This window comes from Squalius cephalus (genome assembly GCF_949319135.1).
Source record: "Squalius cephalus genome assembly, chromosome: 3".
In the NCBI taxonomy this organism is placed as follows: domain Eukaryota; kingdom Metazoa; phylum Chordata; class Actinopteri; order Cypriniformes; family Leuciscidae; genus Squalius; species Squalius cephalus.
In genome coordinates this window covers 50,769,563-50,790,493 of record NC_137124.1, presented here as the reverse complement: position 1 = coordinate 50,790,493, position 20,931 = coordinate 50,769,563, and the positions used below count along the sequence as shown (strand labels likewise).

Here is a 20,931-nt window from a genome sequence, read left to right as displayed (position 1 = left end):
ATAATGTTCTGCGCTCACCACAATAATTCTGTTAACAATCAGATGACATGGGAAATTATTGGGGAGAATGGATTACATGAAGCCAATGGGAAAGATGGGAAAGATAGCCAGCCTTTGTTACTAGGAAACGATAAACAGAATGAAACTTTTGAGCTTTTGCAGGAAGAGGGAAATTATTTTTCCAGCCTGGGCAACTGGTGTTTTTTTACTTGCTAGGACCCCACTGAATACAAAACAACCTGTTTCCAATTTTTTTCTTCATTTTTAGTGCCAAAATTCAAGATGGCAGACAATATGCAGACAAATCACATAAAATAAAATATATAATCTTTTCCCTTCTATAAAGGCTTTAAAATGGTAAACTTTTGATGAATGTATTCCTAATAAGGCAGACAAGTGAGACAGACTATTTTCAAAATATTTATTGGATCATTGGCCAAAAAAATTGGGTGAAAAAAATAGAAAAATTGGAAAAAATGGAGAAAAAAAATCTGCATTTTGTTTCATTATTGAAGAGTTCAACAAAACAGTCAGCCATTGTCACTCAAGTATTTATCCTCATCACTCTCACTGTCACTGTCTGACTTTTCAATATTGGTGCATGTCTCCTCAGAGCCCTCACACCTGCAAAGTTGTGTGCATGGTAAGTTGTTGCTCTTGCAAGAACACCTTCTACTGCATTGGCTGGCAAGACAAGAGCACTTCACAAGCTCTTGACGCACTATCACTGGGATGGAGGCAAATTGATGATGGGCAATGGGCTCCTGTCCTGTCAAAACTTCCACCAGCACCAGAGGCTGTTGTGGAGCTTGTGAAGTGCTCTTGTCTTGCCAGCCAATGCAGTAGAAGGTGTTCTTGCAAGAGCAACAACTTACCATGCACGCAACTTTGCAGGTGTGAGGGCTCTGAGGTATGGCAAGCTGTTTTAACTTTTATTAATTTCCAGGATATGAATCCTTGATATCCAGGGCTGGACTGGTAATCTGGCATACCGGCCAACGTGCTTTTTGGGCCGATACATCTCATACTTTTTTTTTTTAACGGCCCATAAAACTTGTACATCGGCGGCCCATTCATTTTGTTTTGTTTAATTGACGGCGCTGGGTTAGTGCCGGTGTAATGCATTGGTCAAAAAAAAGTAAGCGTTAGTTTTTTTGAAACCCGTGAAAACCCGTAGATCAGCGGCCCATTGGTTGTTTTCTTGATTGACAGTGGGCTGGCCCAATCACATCTTTAAACACCTCCCCCTTTGGGCTTTGAGTGAGCGTGCAGTGTCAAGTGTGTATCTGTCAAAACAGTCTGAGAGATGGAGAAGAAACGCAAGGAATGTACAGAGAAAATAGATACAGGCCCTTCAAGCAGACGCTGTAAAATGTGTCAAAATATATGTTTTCTGCAGCAGCAGGACCTTCATCAGCTCCAGTGGCTGATGAGGAGGATCAGGAGAGAGATGAGAAAGTGTAGACTAGAGTCCGCGGTAAGCAGAACTACTTTCAAAACACTTTGGCTATGGGTGTAGGAACCCATTACCCAGTTACGCATTATTTCCACATCTGCATTGTTGACGATTACAGAAATTTACTAGAACTTTAATGAGACGCGTTTTTATCCATGTTTTCCGCCAAAATAAAAGCTTGATGCTAGAGATGCACCGATTGATCGGCTGGTGACCGGAATTGGCCGATTTTCACGTGATCGGCCGTGACCGGCGACCGGCCGGTCAGTCTGACAAACCCCCGAACCCCCCTAGAGGGACAGAGGTCCACCCACCACAGTTTTACCAAGATCCTGTGGGAAACACTGGTATTGCTATGCCAATGCAGCTTATAGCTTGTTTTTTGGATGCATCACTGTGGAGTATAGTTAATTATTATTATTATTATAGTATTAATAATGACAATTTTGTACTTATTTCATCTGTTAACTCGTTCCTACTCACTCATTACATGGCATTAGTGGTTTTAATGAATAGGAGTTGAACAAAAACATATTCAAGGGCGTGCAAAGATGGGTGATGTTTATGGTCATATGTAGTGGGCCAGTCTGGGCCAAAATGCCAGGGCCGATTTTCTGTCCCAGTCCAGCCCTGTTGATATCAACAATTCAATTTTCACTAGTTAAAATTATAATTCTTGATATCAGGAATAATGTTTCTACTAGTAACAATGGCAATTTTTGATATCAGGAATTACATTCCCACCAGTAACAATGCTAATTCTTGATATCAGCATTTACATTTTCACTAGTTAAAATTATAATTCTTGATATCAACAATTGAATTTCAACTAGTAAAAACTATAATTCTTGATATCTGTAATTGTATTTTCACTAGTGAAATGTCACCATAGGCTGCCATTCAAAATCAATTGTTGATATCAAGAATTGATTTCTTACTTGTTGAAATTCCAGTTTCACATATCAGAAATACAATTCTTACTAGTAAAAACCTTTATTTTTCATATCAAGAATTCAATTGTCACTAGTTGAAATGTCTATTCTTGATATCAACATTTGAATTGCTACTAGTAACAATGTTCATTTTTGATATCAATAATTCCATTTTCACTAGTGACAATGTTCATTTCTGATATCATGAATGTGATTGTTACTAGTAAGAAAGCCATTTTAGATATCTGAAATTATATTGATGTCAGAATTACATTTTCAGATATCAAAAATGAAAATTTTTACTAGTAGCAATTCAATTGTTGATATCAAGAAGAGACATTTCAACTAGTGACAATTTAATTATTGATATCAGTAATTGACATTTTTACTAGTAACAATGTAATTATTGATATCAAAAATTATATTTCTATTATATTCATCTTAGGATCTCAGCTTTTTAATGCATCTAATTACATTTATTAACTCCTAACGAGTGCTGAGTAATCCCTCTAAAACCGAGTGTACCGCCAGCAGGCGCCACCTAGCTGCGACAATATTCATTACCATATTTTTCTAAAATCTTGCCTTGATTAACACAAAGTTGATGTCATTTGAAAGCTTAGAGTCTGAACTTTACAGTGAATGTATACACTTTGAAAAACTCTTAAGTATTGCTGAGTTATTTGCTGATAAATAGAATTTCTTTTTTTTTCATAATCTATAAAATAATGTACTGCAATGTGTCAAAAACATCATACAGCTCATGAAACATTCACAGATAATTGAAAATTCATTTTTTACAGCATATTATTACAATTAAAATGAGTCCAAAATTAACATAATCTATTGCTTTTATGACAAGATATTCTTCATGGAGAAAAAATTGCCCATGAGGGGGTGTCAAAGATAAAAAGCCTACAAAAAGGCTCTCTTTTCCAAATGCTGTAACTTTTGATTCCTTTATCCAAATTTTTTTTATTTTTCATCCAGATGCAGCTAACATGTAGGGGGACTTCACTAAAAAATAATTTTCCTCCTACCTTATTTCCTTCCTAAATTATTCCATAACAAATAAGAAAGATATGCAAAATCATAATAAAAATTATATATATATTTTTGTCTTTTATCCGCCGTTTCTCGGCAGGACAATGTCCAAATGTAATCTAATTTATATTTTCAAAAAATGTAAAAAGAGTTCTTTCAAATGATACCTACCTTTTGACTCTCCTTGCTACAGTTTTGGAGTTATGATTATATAGTTTTTATATAGTTTGGAGCATAATTTGTTGTGTGTTTGTGGGTGTGGGTGGGTGTGTGTGTGTGGTTGGGGTGTCATATTTGCACTCTTGATGTTTTAGAGTGTCACCCCTTTATTGCTGTGCACTTTTTTTCTGCAGAGTGGCTTATTTGTAGTTTGTACCACCAAAAGTTTCTCTGAGTTTTCGTATTTTTTCGTATTTCCCATTCATTTCCTATGTTGGTCATTTTTGACCGGGAGGAAGCTAAGTGTGACTATTTTTTTTACGACCCTTTAATGATCCGAATCATGTCCATGATTTTTTTGTGTGTTCACATAGCTAATACAACAAAAGTTTTTTTTTTAAAATAAAAAAATTCAAAATGTAAAAGTTTTCATACGTTTTTGACCGAAGAAGCCCAGAGGGGTTATTAACTAGTGAAAATGTAATTCCTGATATCAAAAATTGCCATTGTTACTAGTAGAAATCTAATTTCTGATATCAATAACTATCGTTTTAACTAGTGAAAATTGAATTGTTGATATCAAGAATTCATATCCTGAAAATGAATAAAAGTTCAAACGGCTTGCCATACTGAGAAGACATGCACCAATATTGAAGTCAGACAGTGACAGTGAGAGTGATGAGGATAAATACTTTAGTGACAATGACTGACTGTTTTGTTGATCTCTTCAATAATGAAACAAAATGCAGATTTTTTTTTTTTTTTTTTTTTTTTTTTTTTCAGATTTTTTTTTTCAGATTTTTTTCCATTTTTTTTTTTTGCCCAATTTTTTGGCAAATGATCCAGTAAATATTTTTAAAATAGTCTGGGTCTCACTTGTCTGCCTTATAAGGAATACATTCATCAAAATGTTTACCATTTTAAAGCCTTCATAGAAGTGAAAAAATTATATATTTTATTTTCAGTGATTTTTCTGCATATATTGTCTGCCATCTTGAATTTTGGCACTAAAAATGAAGAAAAAAATTGGAAACAGGTTGTTTTGTATTCAGTGGGGTCCTAGCAAGTAAAAAAACACCAGTTGCAAAAATCTATATGAACCGTTCCTAAAATAACACAATTCCCCACACTATATAGCCATTTTCAGACTATAATTGTTTTCCTACGTGGATGTCTGTAAAAATAAATTTTGCATGGCAAAACTCATGCATTCAGATGGCGATTTATTCACGGTGGAGGAGCGAGTTTAGTGATCCTACGAACCCGGGAATGCGCTGTTCACATGGTCGCATGATTGTCTTCTGTAAATAAAATGTAATATGCTAATAATACGAATACATTCATATTTGATTTAATAATAGGAAAATAGTATCCTTTTTATTATGTGATTATTTTAATCGCCGGTTTAAATATAGAAGGATAGACATGCTATAGTTGAAATGGTTTTCTGTCTTGCATTTTATCTCAAAATGATGGATGTCATTTTTAACAATATGGAAATTAGCGGAAATAAGTCAATGCAGCCTCTTATTTACACGAGGTAAAGATAAAGCTGCTTAGTTTGTATTTTTTTAATGTATATAATTCTATATAATACATTTTTAAAATTGTATTGCTGTATTGGCCCATTTCATATGTTTACTTGCTTTTTTCCCCCTTTCTCCTTTCGCTGAGGTGGAGTGGTGATGATTTCAGTAATAAAAGTGCATATATTTAGAATGCATGCAAAATACAGTAAAGCGCGACAATTATTGTACTGTTTTGAATTTGAATTGATCTCCACTTGTAAACTCAGAGATGTGGATTTGGACGCCTATTAAATTACCACACGACCTAGGTGTTTGTCAAAAAAACAGTAGGAAATTCAGCCGGGGATTTTTACGCGGGTGGTGGGAGAAAAACACTGACATTCTGAATTCGGGCGGCAATAAAAATCACAGACTAGCCCCTGTAAATGTTGAAAATACCTTATGTCCCTATGAGAAACAATTACCGCCTGGATAGGGCTCATAATGCATTTTCATTTAATTGCACTTAACATGCATTTAGTTGTCTGAAAACATTACATTTATTTTTTTAACCTTACTTTATTTCAAAGATTATTTCTGTAATATTTCATCTTCCGCTTTAACGCTGAACCCTTTGCCTTGTTCTCTCGTCCTCACAGTTGGCTGATGAGGCGGAGCTGGAAGTGCTATGTGCTGATGTATCGTCGCAGAGCCACTTGGGTGAGAGTCCTGATTCACCAAGCCGCCCCTGCTGCACTTTCACCTACATCACTATGACTGGAGAGGAGGTAGAGCTGTGCCACGGTGGTCGTGACATCGCTGTCAGGTAGGAGCCATAGACCGATTTCTATAATACAGTTCATGAAGCTTACATTTATTTTGTATTAGACCCAAAAACTGGATGTTTTATTGCTTCTTGAATGCGATGGAAAGTTAACAGATTGAGCAAAATATGTCATTCATATATACGATACGTGTGTTTGTTCAGCTGGGAGAATAAAGAGGTGTACGTGCGAGCGGTGCGCGAGTTACGCCTGCGAGAGCTGCAGAATGTGGAGTGCATGTCGGCTGTGCGTGCTGGTCTGGGCTCCATCATACCCCTGCAGCTGCTGACCTTACTGAGCCCTGCAGAGGTGGAGCTGCGCACCTGCGGCCTGCCCGACATCAACCTGGAGTTCCTCAAGGTGAACCACTGAACTCTTGCTCAGAACAATCTTTTATTTAACGCTCTTGCCTTTATCTTAGACTTGAGAAGTGTGATTAATTGTTGGGAATGTGCACTTGTAGTGTACATCAAATCTTAATTTTATTTTTAAAAAGCTGTTCTCACCGATAATATAATATTAACAAATTAAAAGGCCACTTAAAGAGATTACACTTTCTTGACTCTGTTACTTAACACACTTGTTTAGACTTTTAAAAAGTGCATATTGTCAAATTAAAAGTAGATTTAAACCATTATGTTTTAATAATCTTTTGGGATGCTTTAAAGAAGTACACTTAATTTGATGTGTTGACTAGCACTCCAAAGCACATGTAAAGTGTAACATTAGTCCACTGTAGGCGAGTTGAGATGAACCCACGTACAGTTTATTTGCATAATCCAAAGTGAACAAAAGACGATGACTTGAACTAAAGAAGACTTTGAATATAACATAAAAACATGAATATAAATGTGAACTTGACTCATCGACAGCAGAATACACAAACAACAATACTTGACAAGGAAACATGAGGGCTTAAATACATGGACAATGGGAAACACAAGACAACCAATGGCAAGTTGGATCTAAAGAACATGAACCAATGAAAAGACAGAACTGATAACAAGAAAATAAACAATTTAGAACATGACACATACAGTATACTAAGGAACCAAATGACAAGATCACATGAGGGGAACAGGGACACGCATGACATTTCCTTGAAATCAAACCAAAAACAGACGTGACATAAAGGACTTGATTATAATTTTAACTGTAGTGTGTTATTCGAAATTACATTTATTATTATTTAATATTTTTTAAATTTACTAAATTCCAACTTCATTACAACTATGTAATTACAAATATTTATTTAAATACTTGATACAAGTTTTAATAGAAATGGCATTTCAATTAAAACTTGTATCAATTTCTATACAAAAGAGTATATTATAAAACGGATAGTTCCGGTCCTTGATTCTGATTGGTTGAGCCGCGTTTGAAGCCGTTATAAATGACTCTACAAACAAACAGACACCTGTGACCGCATTACATTAGTATTACTGCGCAACTGCCGTTTGTGATTCTTTGTTGCTGCACGTGTTGCTTGGCAACCTCTTTTGAACTACGTTGCTTGGCGGAGGAATAAGTAAGGGATAATGTATAGAGAGGCGGTTGTTATAGCGAATAACAAGCCCGACAGGCTGAACGAGACCCCGACGCGAAGCGGAGGGGTCTTGACAGCCTGAAGGGCTTGTTATTCGCTATAACGACCGCCTCTCTATACATTATCCCGCTTATTACATGGCTACCTACAAAATAAATAAATAATTTGACACGAATTATTGATTTAAAAAGGAGTTTATTGATTTAAAAACGATTGTATTGCTTCCGCCAAAGAAAATAGTCCGTTCCGCGTCCATAGCAACGCGCTGTTTTTCATGGCAACGGTCTGTTATACTCCGCAGCGGTCTGTTATAAAGAAATAAAAGACCGCATTCTACATTGGAATTCAGCCAAGCCATGTAATAATGTGTTATAACGTTATTGCTGGTGTTTATTTTATGAATACAATAAATATTCAAATAAATATTTTTATGGAGTAACCATTTTATAAAAGCAATAAGCCCCTTGAAGCCGTGTTTTACAGTGGATTTAGAATAGCTAAGGGGGTTAGCTTTTCTAAAAAAAAGCTAGAAAAAGCTTTCTCCGCTCCACGTCGTGTCTAACAACCCCCTTAGCCGTTCTAAATTCACTGTAAATCACGGCTTCAAGGGGCTTATTGCTTTATTTTAGTATATATATATATATATATACACATAAATTATTGTCTTTCATTCGGCAGTATATTTTAACTATATTTCAAAGATATAAAGATGTACTTAAGTTTTAGATAAGTGCATCAAAAAGCACTCTAAAGTTCAGCTAATTGCATTTAATATCAATTTAAACTATAACACATTTTCATTTAAGTGTCCGAAAACATTACATTAAATTTACACTTAATTATATTCTTTTTAAGTATATTATTTCCGTAATAAGCACTCTTTTGCTAGTATGCTAGTGTATTTGTCTTTCAGAAGGAGTAGCTTATGTGTAGAGACATATTTATCTCACACCCTTAACATACCTTTTAAACTGTTTTCACATTGCAAACTAGTTCAACATTCGATCAAATGACAGTCACACTTAAAATAAAATAAAAAAACGTAAAAAGCCTTTACAGCATTTTTACTATGATCAGTTTCCCTTTTTTGACAATTCAGTGGTAATTATAATGAAATGAACCTAGTCTTGTGTCACCCTGAAGGGGTTTATTTTGCAAACAATTAACGCTACATTATCCCACAAATTACATGGTGGCTCACCAAATAAACATTAGATGTGAAATATTGATTTGTGCATAAATTGTGTTAGAAGAGAGAGAGTGGAGAGACCAAACTAACCCAGCTACATAGAAAATCACTTGGGATGATCACTTACACTCATTAAACAGAAATATTTGACTGCGAAATTCCAGTTTGTATACTACAAACAACTGTGTGTAATTTATACAAACACCTGTGATTACTTTACTCACCAAACCCATTCTCCTCATCACGTTCATCTAGGCTCACACTATGTACCAGGTAGGACTGATGGAGACTGACCAGCACATTGAGTTCTTCTGGTCCGCACTTGAGATGTTCACGCAGGAGGAGCTCAGCAAGTTCATCAAGTTTGCTTGCAACCAGGAGCGTATACCCTTCACCTGCCCCTGTAAAGATGGCGGCCCGGACACCGCTCACGTGCCCCCCTATCCCATGAAGATCGCCCCTCCAGATGGGGCCGTGGGTAAGTGTCCCAAAAAGGGATTAAAGTTTTCCATCGCTGTGACGGATGTCCATCTATTGGATTGCAGAGAGGGCTTGTGTGAGAAATAAACAAAGGCTTAGGGCACAAATGATGTCATAATGAACAAAAGTTTCCTCCAAAATCCAAGATATGGGGGGCAAGAAATGCCTCATACAACTTTAATCCCGGAGTTTAATTGTTCAAAGGCATGTATGAGATCAGTGCAGATCAGGGTCAGAAATTGCTTGCCTTCAAAATGCCCCCCAAATTCAAGATACGGGTGCAAAAAAATAAACAAGATTAAACAAAATTGTGAAAGACACAATTAAACGAAAACGATGACTGTTGGGATTAAATTGAAATGTGAAAATGAAAAGGCACGTCATATTCTTGTAAGCTGCACAGACGTGTTTTTTTTTTTTTTTTTAATGCATTCTATTAATCAACATTAATAACGATTGTTGATTTAAATGAGTATCGGGTGTAGCCAAGCTTCAGATATGTGGTTTCACTCCCTAAAAGCAAAAAAATAAATAAAAGCACTCTAGGAGTGTTCAATCTACTTGCAGTTTTTAAATGCCCCTATTATGCTTTTTCAAATATTACCTTTCATGCAGTGTGTAATATAGCTGTCTGTGAATGTAAAAAGTCTGCAAAGTTTTAAAGATCAAAGTGTAGGACAAAGAAAATTTATTGTCTCCTAAAAGAAAGAATTGATTCTGACCTGCCAAAATAAGTCGTCAGCAATTCCAGTTTCACTTCCTGTTACATACCTACATGCCTAAAAATGCATAATGCCCACCTATGGTCTTCACTGACTGCCCGCAAACAACGTCTACTTTTACCTGCTCTCAAACACTGTTGTTGTCGCTGGGGCCTGGAAGAGTTTGGTTCGTGTTGTGGACATGTCATGTTAATGCACTTCAAAAGGATGAGGACTCGTGCTGGAATTGATACAGAAAAAACAACGCCATTGTTCATCACTCTATCAAGCACTGAGGAAGCCTCTGGAGCTGAAATTCAGATTTGCTACAAGTCGTTTAGTTTCTACAAGCACTTTTAGTCTTAGACCAATCAGAACAAACTGGGCCGACAGTGTAGGCTGGTGGTAAGTAGGGTTGGGTATCGTTTGAATTTTAACGATTCCGAATCTGCTTCGATTCCAAAATTAGGTTTAAAAAAACGTAGATATCATTCACATTTATTGTAAGTCGAAGACTTACACAAGGAACTTTTGTCTTTGGTTTAAAAATAACTTGGCAAAAACAACCAGCCTAACTAATATCAATTTTAAAGCATTATTACAGACAAGAAAACACTAATTAAAAAAAGAAATAAACAAATTAGCAATCGCACTTGTAAATACAACTGAACAAAGATACGATTGAAATAAACGGTGTTATAAGATTTTCAGGTATTCAGGTACAGAAATGACACTGCACTTTATGAATAAAATATACATTACAAATATAGTTACAAAAGTTATTCAGTCAAGAACAGCGAGTGAATTTTCTCTGTCTTTTGTAGTTTGATTAATGTTATTATAGAGACGGCAACAGGAATATTAGGCTGCTGTCACTTTAAGATCTGCACGGATCCAATACACTGTTACACATGTGTTTTCTTTGTCAACTGTTTACGTTCACTAAAGACATAACCGACTGTGTTTACGAGGACATTTTGACTTATTTTTCTGTGTATTTATCAGTTGATAATCTTTGAATTAACTGTTTGCAGACTCTGAGAAATGAGGTGATGTTCAATGTAGGCTATATTATGAGAAAATTAAAGTGTTTTTGACCTTGGATGCTTGTAAACCTATTGTAGGAGACCTCAAAAACAAATTAGGAACCATTAAAATAGCATAATAGGGGCACTTAAAGGTATAGCGGAGGATTTTCCCGAATTTTAGAAAAGAACCGCCCTCTCCACTTTTTGAAAAAATGCACATGCGCAACACTCTACCTGCTCCCGAGAGGGAACGCCTATTAAACGTGTGCACAAGCTAATCATAGCTTACATTAACTTTTACTAGCAGTGATTTTAAATGGATTTCTCCAAATAGCATGCCAAACTTTACCTGTCAAGTAGAAACTTCGCGACTGAGGCATCAGTGGGAAGCCCAACCTGTGTTTTGAGCGCACGCCATCGTGTGAATCGTGTGCACGAGCACGTACGATGGCCTTACGTAAACATATCACCAGAATGATTGACACTTAGGAGGACCAATAGTCTTGATGATCCACCCGGAAAAAGAAAATCCTCCGCTATACCTTTAAAGTGTTAAAGAGGTTCACTTAAAACAAAACATTGTTTACTGTTTTAAGATAAAAAAAAAAAAAAAAAGTTATGTAGATGGTTGACTATTTGTATAACTAAAAAGTGTATCAACCATTGCAAAAAGTATAATTTTTGAAAATGGCTTTGAAATGACAAACTGGCAATAAAGAAGCTGCTCTAAAACAACATCTTCCTTTAAAACGCTATTGGTCTCGAGTATTTAAATAAAGAAATGGTCAAAGGAATATGAAATGCTTCAAACCCTGCACAAAACTTACTTTTGAGCAACTGTTTTTGAAGGATTTTTGAAGGATTTGCAGTGATCGCAAAGGAAGTGTTTGCTCAAGCCAGTGGTCCTCCCCCTGATTAATATCACAGTATTTCCCCATGCATGAAGTTTTTTAACTGTTTGCTTTTCAATCTGTCGTAGGCTCCCCGGATTTGCGTTACATTCGTGTGGAGACCTGCATGTTCATGGTCAAGCTGCCCCAGTACTCTTCCCTTGACGTGATGCTGGAGAAGCTGCGCTATGCCATCCACTATCGCGAAGATCCTCTCAGCGGTTAAACTTCACCTGCTAGTCAACCCTGCTGTGATTTCTCAGAACCCCCGTCGGCCACGTCTGAGACTGTCACCACGCAACCTTAAGTGATTACATCAGTCCTCAGTTCTTTTTCAAGAAAGGAAAAACAAACAGTCATGAAGGAACTTGAACAGCCCAGACCAATTTGCCTTTACAAAGACTAGCGCTTTCTTGTGGAGGGCAGTGAGTTTGACAGCAGCTCGTGGTGGCAGAGAGTAAGCCACACTTTTATAAAATGATGTACATATGCTGTCCATCAACAAATTTAAAGGAAGTGGCACTGCAACTGCTTTTCTCCCTTTTTAAACATTTAATCTCTTTCTTCCTCTCATTTAACCAGTCTGTCATCTTAGCATTCCCTGTGTGCCTCAACCACTGCCTTCTCTCTGTTAGTGACAGTGATTGTTGACGCACATTCATTTAGAGAGATGCTGATTTTAGCCTTGCAACATGCGGATCAAAGTTATACTTGCATCTTTCGATAACAACATTTTGGGTGCACCTCATGAAAATGGTCAAGAACATATCCAGGTCAAAATTAGAATTTGCATAAAGATGTTTTTTTTTTTTTTGCATTTGTCCCACTCCACATCAACCCCCAATTCTCATTAACCTAATGCACCTGAGAATTTTTCCTTTCATTTTTCATTGTCCCCCATTCTCATTAATCTAATGCACATATATATATATATATATTTGCATATATATATATATATATATATATATATTATGTTTTAAATTGAAAGCATTGACCAGGCAATGCACTAGACACTTTGATTTTGCAATTAATCAATCCTCATGAATGTAATGGCAAAAAACAACAACAATGGTCTTAAATTATGCTTCATTTTCTTTATGCCAGAATATGTTCTTGACAGATTTTGTGAGATTAACCCATTTAGAGGCTTGAAAGGGTTTATGCCCCCGAAGAATCAAACATTTCATGGAAATATTGATGCTACAGGCTCTGTCCAGGGACTAAAAGTACGCATGTGGTCGAGCATATTTAAGAATCTGAACTATAAATGGCAAGATTGCTTTACGACACAAATATCTGCCTATATTATTAAAGGTGCATATGCTGTTCAGGTCTGTATCTGAGGTAAGTCATGTTCAGAAACAAGCTATATAGTAATATAAAGAGCAGTGAATTGTATCCATTTTCATTTTCAAGTGGTTTCCGATGCGGATTGCTGTAAACTGAATGCAAGATCCTACCTGCCATGCTCTTTGGTTTGGAGTGGTGCTAAGTTTATGGTCTTGTTTGCCAAAACGACATTCATTCCTTACATACTTTTAGGTTGCCAACTACATTACCCAATGGCACTGTTGCAGTCCGTTTTATTACTTTTGAGGGATGATTTTGCACCCAATACTCTAGTGCATGGAAATGTCTATTGAAGATACCCAACATTTACAGTCGAGCTGCTTTAGTTTGGCGGGGTTTTTTTTTTTTTTTTTTTTTTGGAAGGTCTATATTTTACCCCCTCCCCTCCCAAAGAGAAAATGTTTTTAAAAAAAAGCCGTTTTAATTTTTTTTAAATCTCTTTTCTGTGTCTTTAAAGATAATACTGTTTGGAAATTGAAATATAAATTGGATGTTCTTTATAGGATTTCCTATTCTTTCTTGGAAATCAGTTGTAACATTTCTAGTGAGCCATTTAATTGCGTTATGAGTTCTGTAATATATAGCCATCATTACAAACACACTTGATGCTACTATAGATGTACTTCATTGAAAATATCAGCATTTCAGCACTATAATAGGGTTTTGTGGGTGTGTGTGTATATTATTTTTATTTTTATTATTATATTAATTTTGAAATGGTTAACTGCTGCTATCAAAGGTAGTCTCTTCATTTTTCTTGCTGTCTTTTTGGAGAGGAGTTGGTGAAGTCTATGAAAAGACATCCGCACAAAAAGCTGAATGCAGTGAAATATGTGTTGTACATTTACTTGATATTTATTACAATTATTTATGACTGCATTAACTTTATCCAGTCTTACCTCTGCGCGTATGGAACGTAACACTGATGAGTGAATGAATCTGCAGAGGTGTTGAAGTTCAGGAGTTTCTGTGTCACAAAAATAAAATATTGATGTATTACAGAACAGTGGTTTCCTCTGTCTTATGTCAAACTGTGCTGTGTTTCAGTTTATCACCAATGTGAAACACATTTATCTTGGTTGATATAAATGGTTTAAAGGGATAGTTCACTTTGAAATGAAATTTTGGTATGTTTTAGCTTACCTCAAGGGCATCCAAGATGTAGGTGTCTTTGTTTCCGCAGTAGTTTCAATTTGATATTTTTAGGTCAAACCGTTCTTGTCTGTCAGTCATATAATGCAGGTCTATGGTCACCCCCTCAAAGAGCATGCACAGAGAAGTCCAAATTAAACAATTCCCCATCGCAAGTACACATTGATGGCCTAAGACACAAAACGAGCGGTTTGTGTGAGAAAACGAACAGTATTTATATAGTTTTTACCTCTACATAACCACGTCCAAGTGATCTGAGGGCGCGCGCGCTTCCTGGTGTGTGACGTGTGCGCGCGCTCTGGCTTAGTCTGCGCAAGCGCCGGAAAGTGTACAAGAGGTAAAAACGATATAAATACTGTTCGTTTTCTCACACAAACCGCTCGTTTCGTGTCTTAGGCCATCAATGTGTACTTACGATGGGGAATTGTTTAATTTGGACTTCTCTGTGCATGCTCTTTCAGATAGTGACCATAGACCTGCATTATACGACTGACAGACAAGAACGGTTTGACCTAAAAATATCAAAATTGAAACTACTGCGGAAACAAAGACACCTACATCTTGGATGCCCTTGAGGTAAGCTAAAACATACCAAAATTTAATTTCAAAGTGAACTATCCCTTTAAATAGAATGATTGTTTTCTACTTTTAGATGACTGTAATATGGCAGCTTATTTCCGCAACGGGATGAAAAATAAAAAGCTGATTGCGACTTTTTATCTCACAGTTTTGAATTTTTTTTTTTAACGATTGCGAGTTATAAAGTCAGTTGTGGTATAAAAGTCACAATTACCTTCTTTTTTTTCAGTGGCAGAAACAACCCTGCAGTTATGATATTTAGTTATTTCATTCAATGTATTTGCTACATATCTGCGAAAATTATCAGTCTCTTAGAAGTTTTCATTCTCTATTTGTAAAGCAAAGGTTCTTAATTATTAGTCTACGGCTATTATTAATATTAAATAGGTAACACTTTACAATAAGGTTCATTAGTTAACTACATTAGTTGGCATGAACTAATAATGAACTGAACTTATACAGCCTTTATTAATATTTGTTCATGTTAATTTCAACATTTACTAATACTTTATTAAAATCTTGTTAACATTAGTTAATTCATTGTGAACTAACATGAACAAACAATGAACAGCTGTATTTTGATTATCAGTAACAAATGTATTACTCATATTTAATGTTAGTTACATTACAATAAGGTTCATTATTAGTTAACATTAGTTAAATGTTAACATAAGTTTGTTACCACTGTATGTTTAAACTATTGTGTGCACATACTTGAAAAGCAACTGTGAAAATACGGATATCCAGAAACGATATTTAGCCTATATGGATAAACTGTTTTGCATAAAAAAGGAAAGATTTCAAATAATACAGATCATTTGAAATCAGTATTTTCAGTATTTAAACATTATTTCACGCCAGGTTATTTTAGGTAACAGCACAAAAAGTATGTTAATAAATTAGGCTTATTTGAAAGAACCTGGACTGGGTGTCTCTTCGAGCGCTTCACACTCCGGTCCTGTGGGCGGCGGGAAGGAACGCTCCTCTTTGGTTTGTAGCTAGGAACCTTTGTGTCCTGATTATGTGTCTGGGGGAAGGTAATTTTCATCCCTCACATTGTGCTTCCGGCACGTAGTTTCTCGCCATGGCGATGACTTTGAATCGAGGGAATATCGCGGGGATGCTGCGGCTTCTCAGGACCGCTGGAGTGCCTTTATCAAGAGCCACGACCAAACGTCTGTATGCTTTTATACATCAAGATAAATTGTCTGCACAAATCTTTTTTGTTGTTATTAATATCCATGCAATGTGCCATGTGAAGTGTTGTTTCTTCAGTTCCTTGTCAGTTTCAACTTTTTTTTGAGTTAAAACAATTTATATTGTTAGAAAAGATTTGTATTTGAATAAATGCAGTTCTTTTTAACTTTTTATTCATCAATGATCCTGAAAAAAGTATCAGTTTCCCAAAAAAATAAATATTAAGCAGCACAACTGTTTCCAACATTGATAGTAATTGAGTATCAAATCAGCATATCAGAATGATTTCTGAGGGATAATGTGAGACTGGAGAAATGGCTGATGAAAATTCAGCTTTGCATCACAGAAATTAATACAATTTTAAAGTATATTCGAATAGAAAAAACATTTTCAATTGTAATAATATTTCACAATATTACTGTTTTCTAAATTTTTGATTAAATAAATGCAGGCTTGAGCTCATTTTAGGAGATTTAAAGCTTGGTGTCATGCATGCAGTGTTATTATCAGATGCGATTCACACTGTTATATGTACAGTACACACACACTCATATATTTACACTAAAAGGGGTATCAATATCACTAATATGGTATCATTGAAGAAAACAGGAGACATTTCTAGTTAAAAACAAACATGCATATGTATAGATGTGTATATAGCATATGAGGTTGAAGTGTGTATCTACATCCTGTGTCAATGTTTTCAAGCTGTATAACTGGCTAAATGGTCACTGTAACCTACAGGTGGTTTGGTTCCTGCACTGACCCGCTTTCAAAGCTCGGCAAGCATCATTTATCCTGCAAGGTAAAACATCTTCCAGTGTGCATGTCTTTTTAGGTCCCTAAATATAAAACACAGGCCTATTCAACTGGCAGGTCAAATATGACCCATTTAAAATGATACATTCGAAAATTATGAATCAAATGTACCATCAGTACCCACTGTAGCCTATTTCTGCCAAATTGATTTCTTTGTAATGGTTATATATATATATATATATATATATATATATATATATATATATATATATATATATATTTACTTATAAACACTGCTGTTTGCTCTAAGATTATAATATCACCCCAAATAATCCTGTTATCTGTTAATAATAATAATAGCAGCCTTTCATTGACAAAAAAAAAAAAAAAGTCTGGTTCGTTCTGCATTACACAAAGAATATTTTCATTTTGTTTGACTTGTTGAAGTTGAATTGCCCTGACTTGAGATATTTTGATAAATAGCATAATATTCTTCCGGTTGACATGCATCTTATTCGAGATGTTATGTATCTTTTGTTCTCGCCCGTGTTATGTGGTTGTGTTTTGAATGATGCTGTACAGTATGTGCACTACAGTGACATCAGGGGGCCTAATCTAGTGGATTGTGCTTTCAGTTATGTACCTCCGACATCACTATCCAGACCGCCGTGGCCTGAGCTACCAGTGTTTGATCATGAAGAAGAGGCAAAAAAGCATCAAGGCAAGTGGGCTGGTCTGAGCTGAACAGTGAAAGTTGAATTTGTTGATTGTTGATGCACTTAACATTTGGTTGTTAACTTTAAAAAATTATCAAAATCGACAAAAAATGATGGATTCTTCTGATTTATATTCAGAAGTTCAGTGATGCTTTTTAATGTATCTCAAGTCTGAAAATTGACCCTGTAAAATGTCCTTAAAGGGTTAGTTCACCCAAAAATAAAACATTCACCCTTGTGTCGTTCCAAATCCGTAAGACTTTCGTTCAATCTTCGGAACGCAAATTAAGTTTTTTTTTTTTTTTATGAAATCTGCGAGATTTCTGTCCCTCCGTCAACAACTACGCAACTGAAACTTTTACGCTTCAAAAAGTTCATTAAGATTGTAAATTTTTGTAACCCATGTGAATTGAGCAGTTTATTCCAAATCTTCTGAAGAGACTCAATCGCTTTATATGAGGAACAGATTGAATTTAGGCTTTTATTCTCATATAAACATTGACCAGACAGAAGTTCAACCGAACATGCTTGACACGCGAGATCAAACCTCATTGGTTCTTGCAGAAGCTCAAACATGCTGTGTAACACGAGAATGAACCTCATTGGTTCTCACACGTCAAGCAATCGTGCTTGAGCTTCCGTTAACCACAACTGATGTGTGAGTTGATGAATGTTTATATGTGAATAAAAGCCTAAATTCAGTCTGTTCATCATAGAAAGTGATCGTGTCTCTTTAGAAAATTCAAACTAAACCACTAAATTCATATGTATACCATGATACATTTTTTTTCCAGGAATCATTAATGAATAGACTGTTCAAAAGAACAGCATTGATTTGAAATAGAAATCTTTTGTAAAACATTATAAATGTCTTTACTGTCACCTTTGATCAATTTACAGCATCCTTAATGAACACAACGATTCATTTCAGAGACCGTGATTAAGATTGAATGGGATAGTTTTTGTGATTTCCATTCATTTCCTCTTCCACCTTATTTTCACAGTGGTTGTAGAAAAGGTAAAGGGCCTGATTGAGAAGGGTGAGTACGGACGTTTGTTTGCTGTAGTTCATTTTGCTGGCCATCAGTGGAAGGTGACGAATGAAGACCTGATCCTCATCGAAAACCACATCGATGCAGCATGTGGCGACAGGATAAGAATGGAAAAGGTTCGACCTCGGCTTCACGTTTTCTCATACATTCATGCTCTGCATTCAGATATTCTTACAGACTTACATGGATTTCTGTGCAGCTTATTGAACTAGAGATGCACAGATTATTATCTTCCGTTGGACATTCTTTGGATGAAAACCTATTCTAGTTGTCCCTAAAAACTAAATCAAGACTTCATGACAGGGCATAATATGTCCTCTTTAAATCTACAGTAGCCTAGCTATAAAATCCAAACTAAAATGACACATTTTATGGAAGAAAAATGCCATTACACCCAGGCTAAATGTATTTCTTTCCTTCATTTTGTTTTTGTTAACTTTCACTTACGTGCAACACTGAAGTCAATATTTCTATGGTAATCGGATGTTTTCATAGTGCTAATGCTGCTTTTTTGCAGGTGTTATTAGTTGGAGGAAGTGATTTCACTCTTATTGGAAAGCCACTTCTTAGGTAAGATATAAAATAAAATGTATTTCTACATAGTTTGAAACAACTATGAAGTTTGTACAATCAGTCATCTTCTAAGAAATTAAAAATGTATACAGCATATAAACAAACAAAATAATGTTTGCAGAAATCATGAATGTCTGTTGAGGAATCATTGAATTCTTGCTAGAAATAACCTTTTATTTTCTGAGTTTTACACATTTTTGACATTGTTAATGTTATTTTGGATTGTGGGTGTATGCAGATATGGTAGAATGGACAGAGTCTGGTGCATTTTTCATTTTCTTGTGTTGGTGATCTTTTTTAGTGCTTTGATAAACCTGCCTAATATAGTCCTTATAATATGACTTCACACAGGGACACTGGGTATTTATAAACTACTGTAATAGAAACAATGTACTCTGATGTTCAAAAGTTTGGGATCCGTAGCCTTTTTTTTTATTATTAATTATTTTATTCAGAAGGAACACAATAAACTAATCAAAAGTTACAATAACAAAAAAGATTCTAGATCAAATAAACACTGTTTTTTTAAAACATTCTATTCATTAAAGATTCCTGGGGGGTTTTGTGCTTTTACAGAGCCATCTAAAGGGTCATGGAGGTGGGGAAAAATATGGGAGGGGTGGAAAAAATATTTTTCAAAGCTTTTGCGTAAGTCCAAGATCAAAATAAAACTCTTTGAACCGCTCTATTGTTAACGTACAGAGCTGTCTGAAACGCTGCCAGCGGGACGTTAAACAGGACGCGTTTCTCCAAACTCTAAAAAAATATTTTTTTCTCCCATCCCATATTTTTTTACACCACTATGTCCCGTTAGGGGCTCTGTATGGTTTTGACACAAACTGTTTTCAACATTGTACAACTTGTTCCCTTCAAGGGATAGAGCCGTCATCATTTACTCACCCTCAAGTTGTTCCAAACCTGTATGAATTTCTTTCTACTGCTGAATAAATTTTTTTTTGAAGAATGTCGGTAACCAAAGAGTTAATGGACCCCGTTGACTTCCATTTTTTCCCCATAATATGGAAGTCAATAGGGCCTTCAAAACATCTTGTGTTCAGCAGAAGAAAGAAATTCATACAGGTTTGTCGAAGTGTCTGTTGCCCTCTGTCGTGCGGTGTGAATTGGCCTTTAGATTTTCATTACTTGGTCTTAAAAAGCTCTTTAAAAGCTCTTAAATCTACCTCTATGAAACCCTGAGGAATATTGAAGTATTGCCCAGTTTGATCACATCAGATGTCCACACTTGTCACAGTCTACTCTGTTCTTTTGGTCCTCAGCTGTGATTTAGTTCAAGTTCACGCTACAGTCATTGAGAAGACTGAGTCTTGGCCGATGGTTCACATGAGATTCTGGAAGAGGCATCGATTCCAAAAAAAGAGAAGTATGCAGGATTTTAATTGCAAAATATTCACTCAAATAAATTTTGTGTATTATTGTTTGATATTTAATTCAACTTTTCTCTTATCTTTTACAGTCATTATTCAACCCCAGACCGTACTTAGGATCAACACCATTGATGTTTTACCAAGACTGTAAAAACATGCCATTTCTGTGAATCAGGGATGATTGTTCAGGTTTCACGCTTAAGACCATGTAAATAAAGTTTTCAAATGTTGTCTTGAGCAGTGAGTTGCTGCCTATGGTTGTATCTATTGTATGTGACGATAAATGTTTCCGTGTCATAGCATTGGTCCTTGAGTCTGTTGAGCGGTTCAGACGCGTGTTAACCGTGTGTATTTGATGATCACTAGTGATGGCAAAATAAAGCTTTCTGAAGGAGTGAACAGATTTATTGA

The 20,931-nt window shown here is 35.7% G+C and overlaps 2 protein-coding genes across 5 annotated transcripts in view; both read left to right on the top strand.

Moving 5' to 3' along the window:
• Nucleotides 1–12,550, top strand: part of hectd4 (HECT domain E3 ubiquitin protein ligase 4) — a 95,150-nt gene extending 82,600 nt beyond the window's left edge. For all 4 annotated transcript variants that reach the window (XM_079865509.1, XM_079865508.1, XM_079865507.1 and 1 more), the window contains exons 73-76: nt 5,759–5,925; nt 6,088–6,283; nt 8,914–9,136; nt 11,847–12,550. In XM_079865509.1, coding sequence (XP_079721635.1) covers nt 5,759–5,925; nt 6,088–6,283; nt 8,914–9,136; nt 11,847–11,983 — 723 coding nt within the window. In that variant the 3' untranslated portion in view covers nt 11,984–12,550. The remainder of the gene's footprint in view (nt 1–5,758; nt 5,926–6,087; nt 6,284–8,913; nt 9,137–11,846) is intronic.
• A 3,330-nt stretch (nt 12,551–15,880) lies between these two features.
• Nucleotides 15,881–20,757, top strand: mrpl21 (mitochondrial ribosomal protein L21). Its single transcript, XM_079867852.1, has 7 exons — nt 15,881–16,013; nt 16,780–16,840; nt 17,430–17,515; nt 18,515–18,678; nt 19,080–19,132; nt 20,413–20,516; nt 20,610–20,757. The coding sequence occupies exons 1-7, from the start codon at nt 15,923–15,925 to the stop codon at nt 20,669–20,671; spliced, it is 621 nt and encodes a 206-aa protein (XP_079723978.1). The 5' UTR covers nt 15,881–15,922; the 3' UTR covers nt 20,672–20,757.
• The last annotated feature ends 174 nt before the right edge of the window (nt 20,758–20,931 follow it).

Bases quoted from the DNA above. Each gene is read 5' to 3' on its own strand.
- mrpl21 (XM_079867852.1), top strand. From the start codon at position 15,923: ATGGCGATGACTTTGAATCGAGGGAATATCGCGGGGATGCTGCGGCTT. The intron at 18,679-19,079 runs GTTCGACCTCGG...GCTTTTTTGCAG, and splicing joins ACAGGATAAGAATGGAAAAG to GTGTTATTAGTTGGAGGAAG. The intron at 19,133-20,412 runs GTAAGATATAAA...TTTGGTCCTCAG, and splicing joins ATTGGAAAGCCACTTCTTAG to CTGTGATTTAGTTCAAGTTC.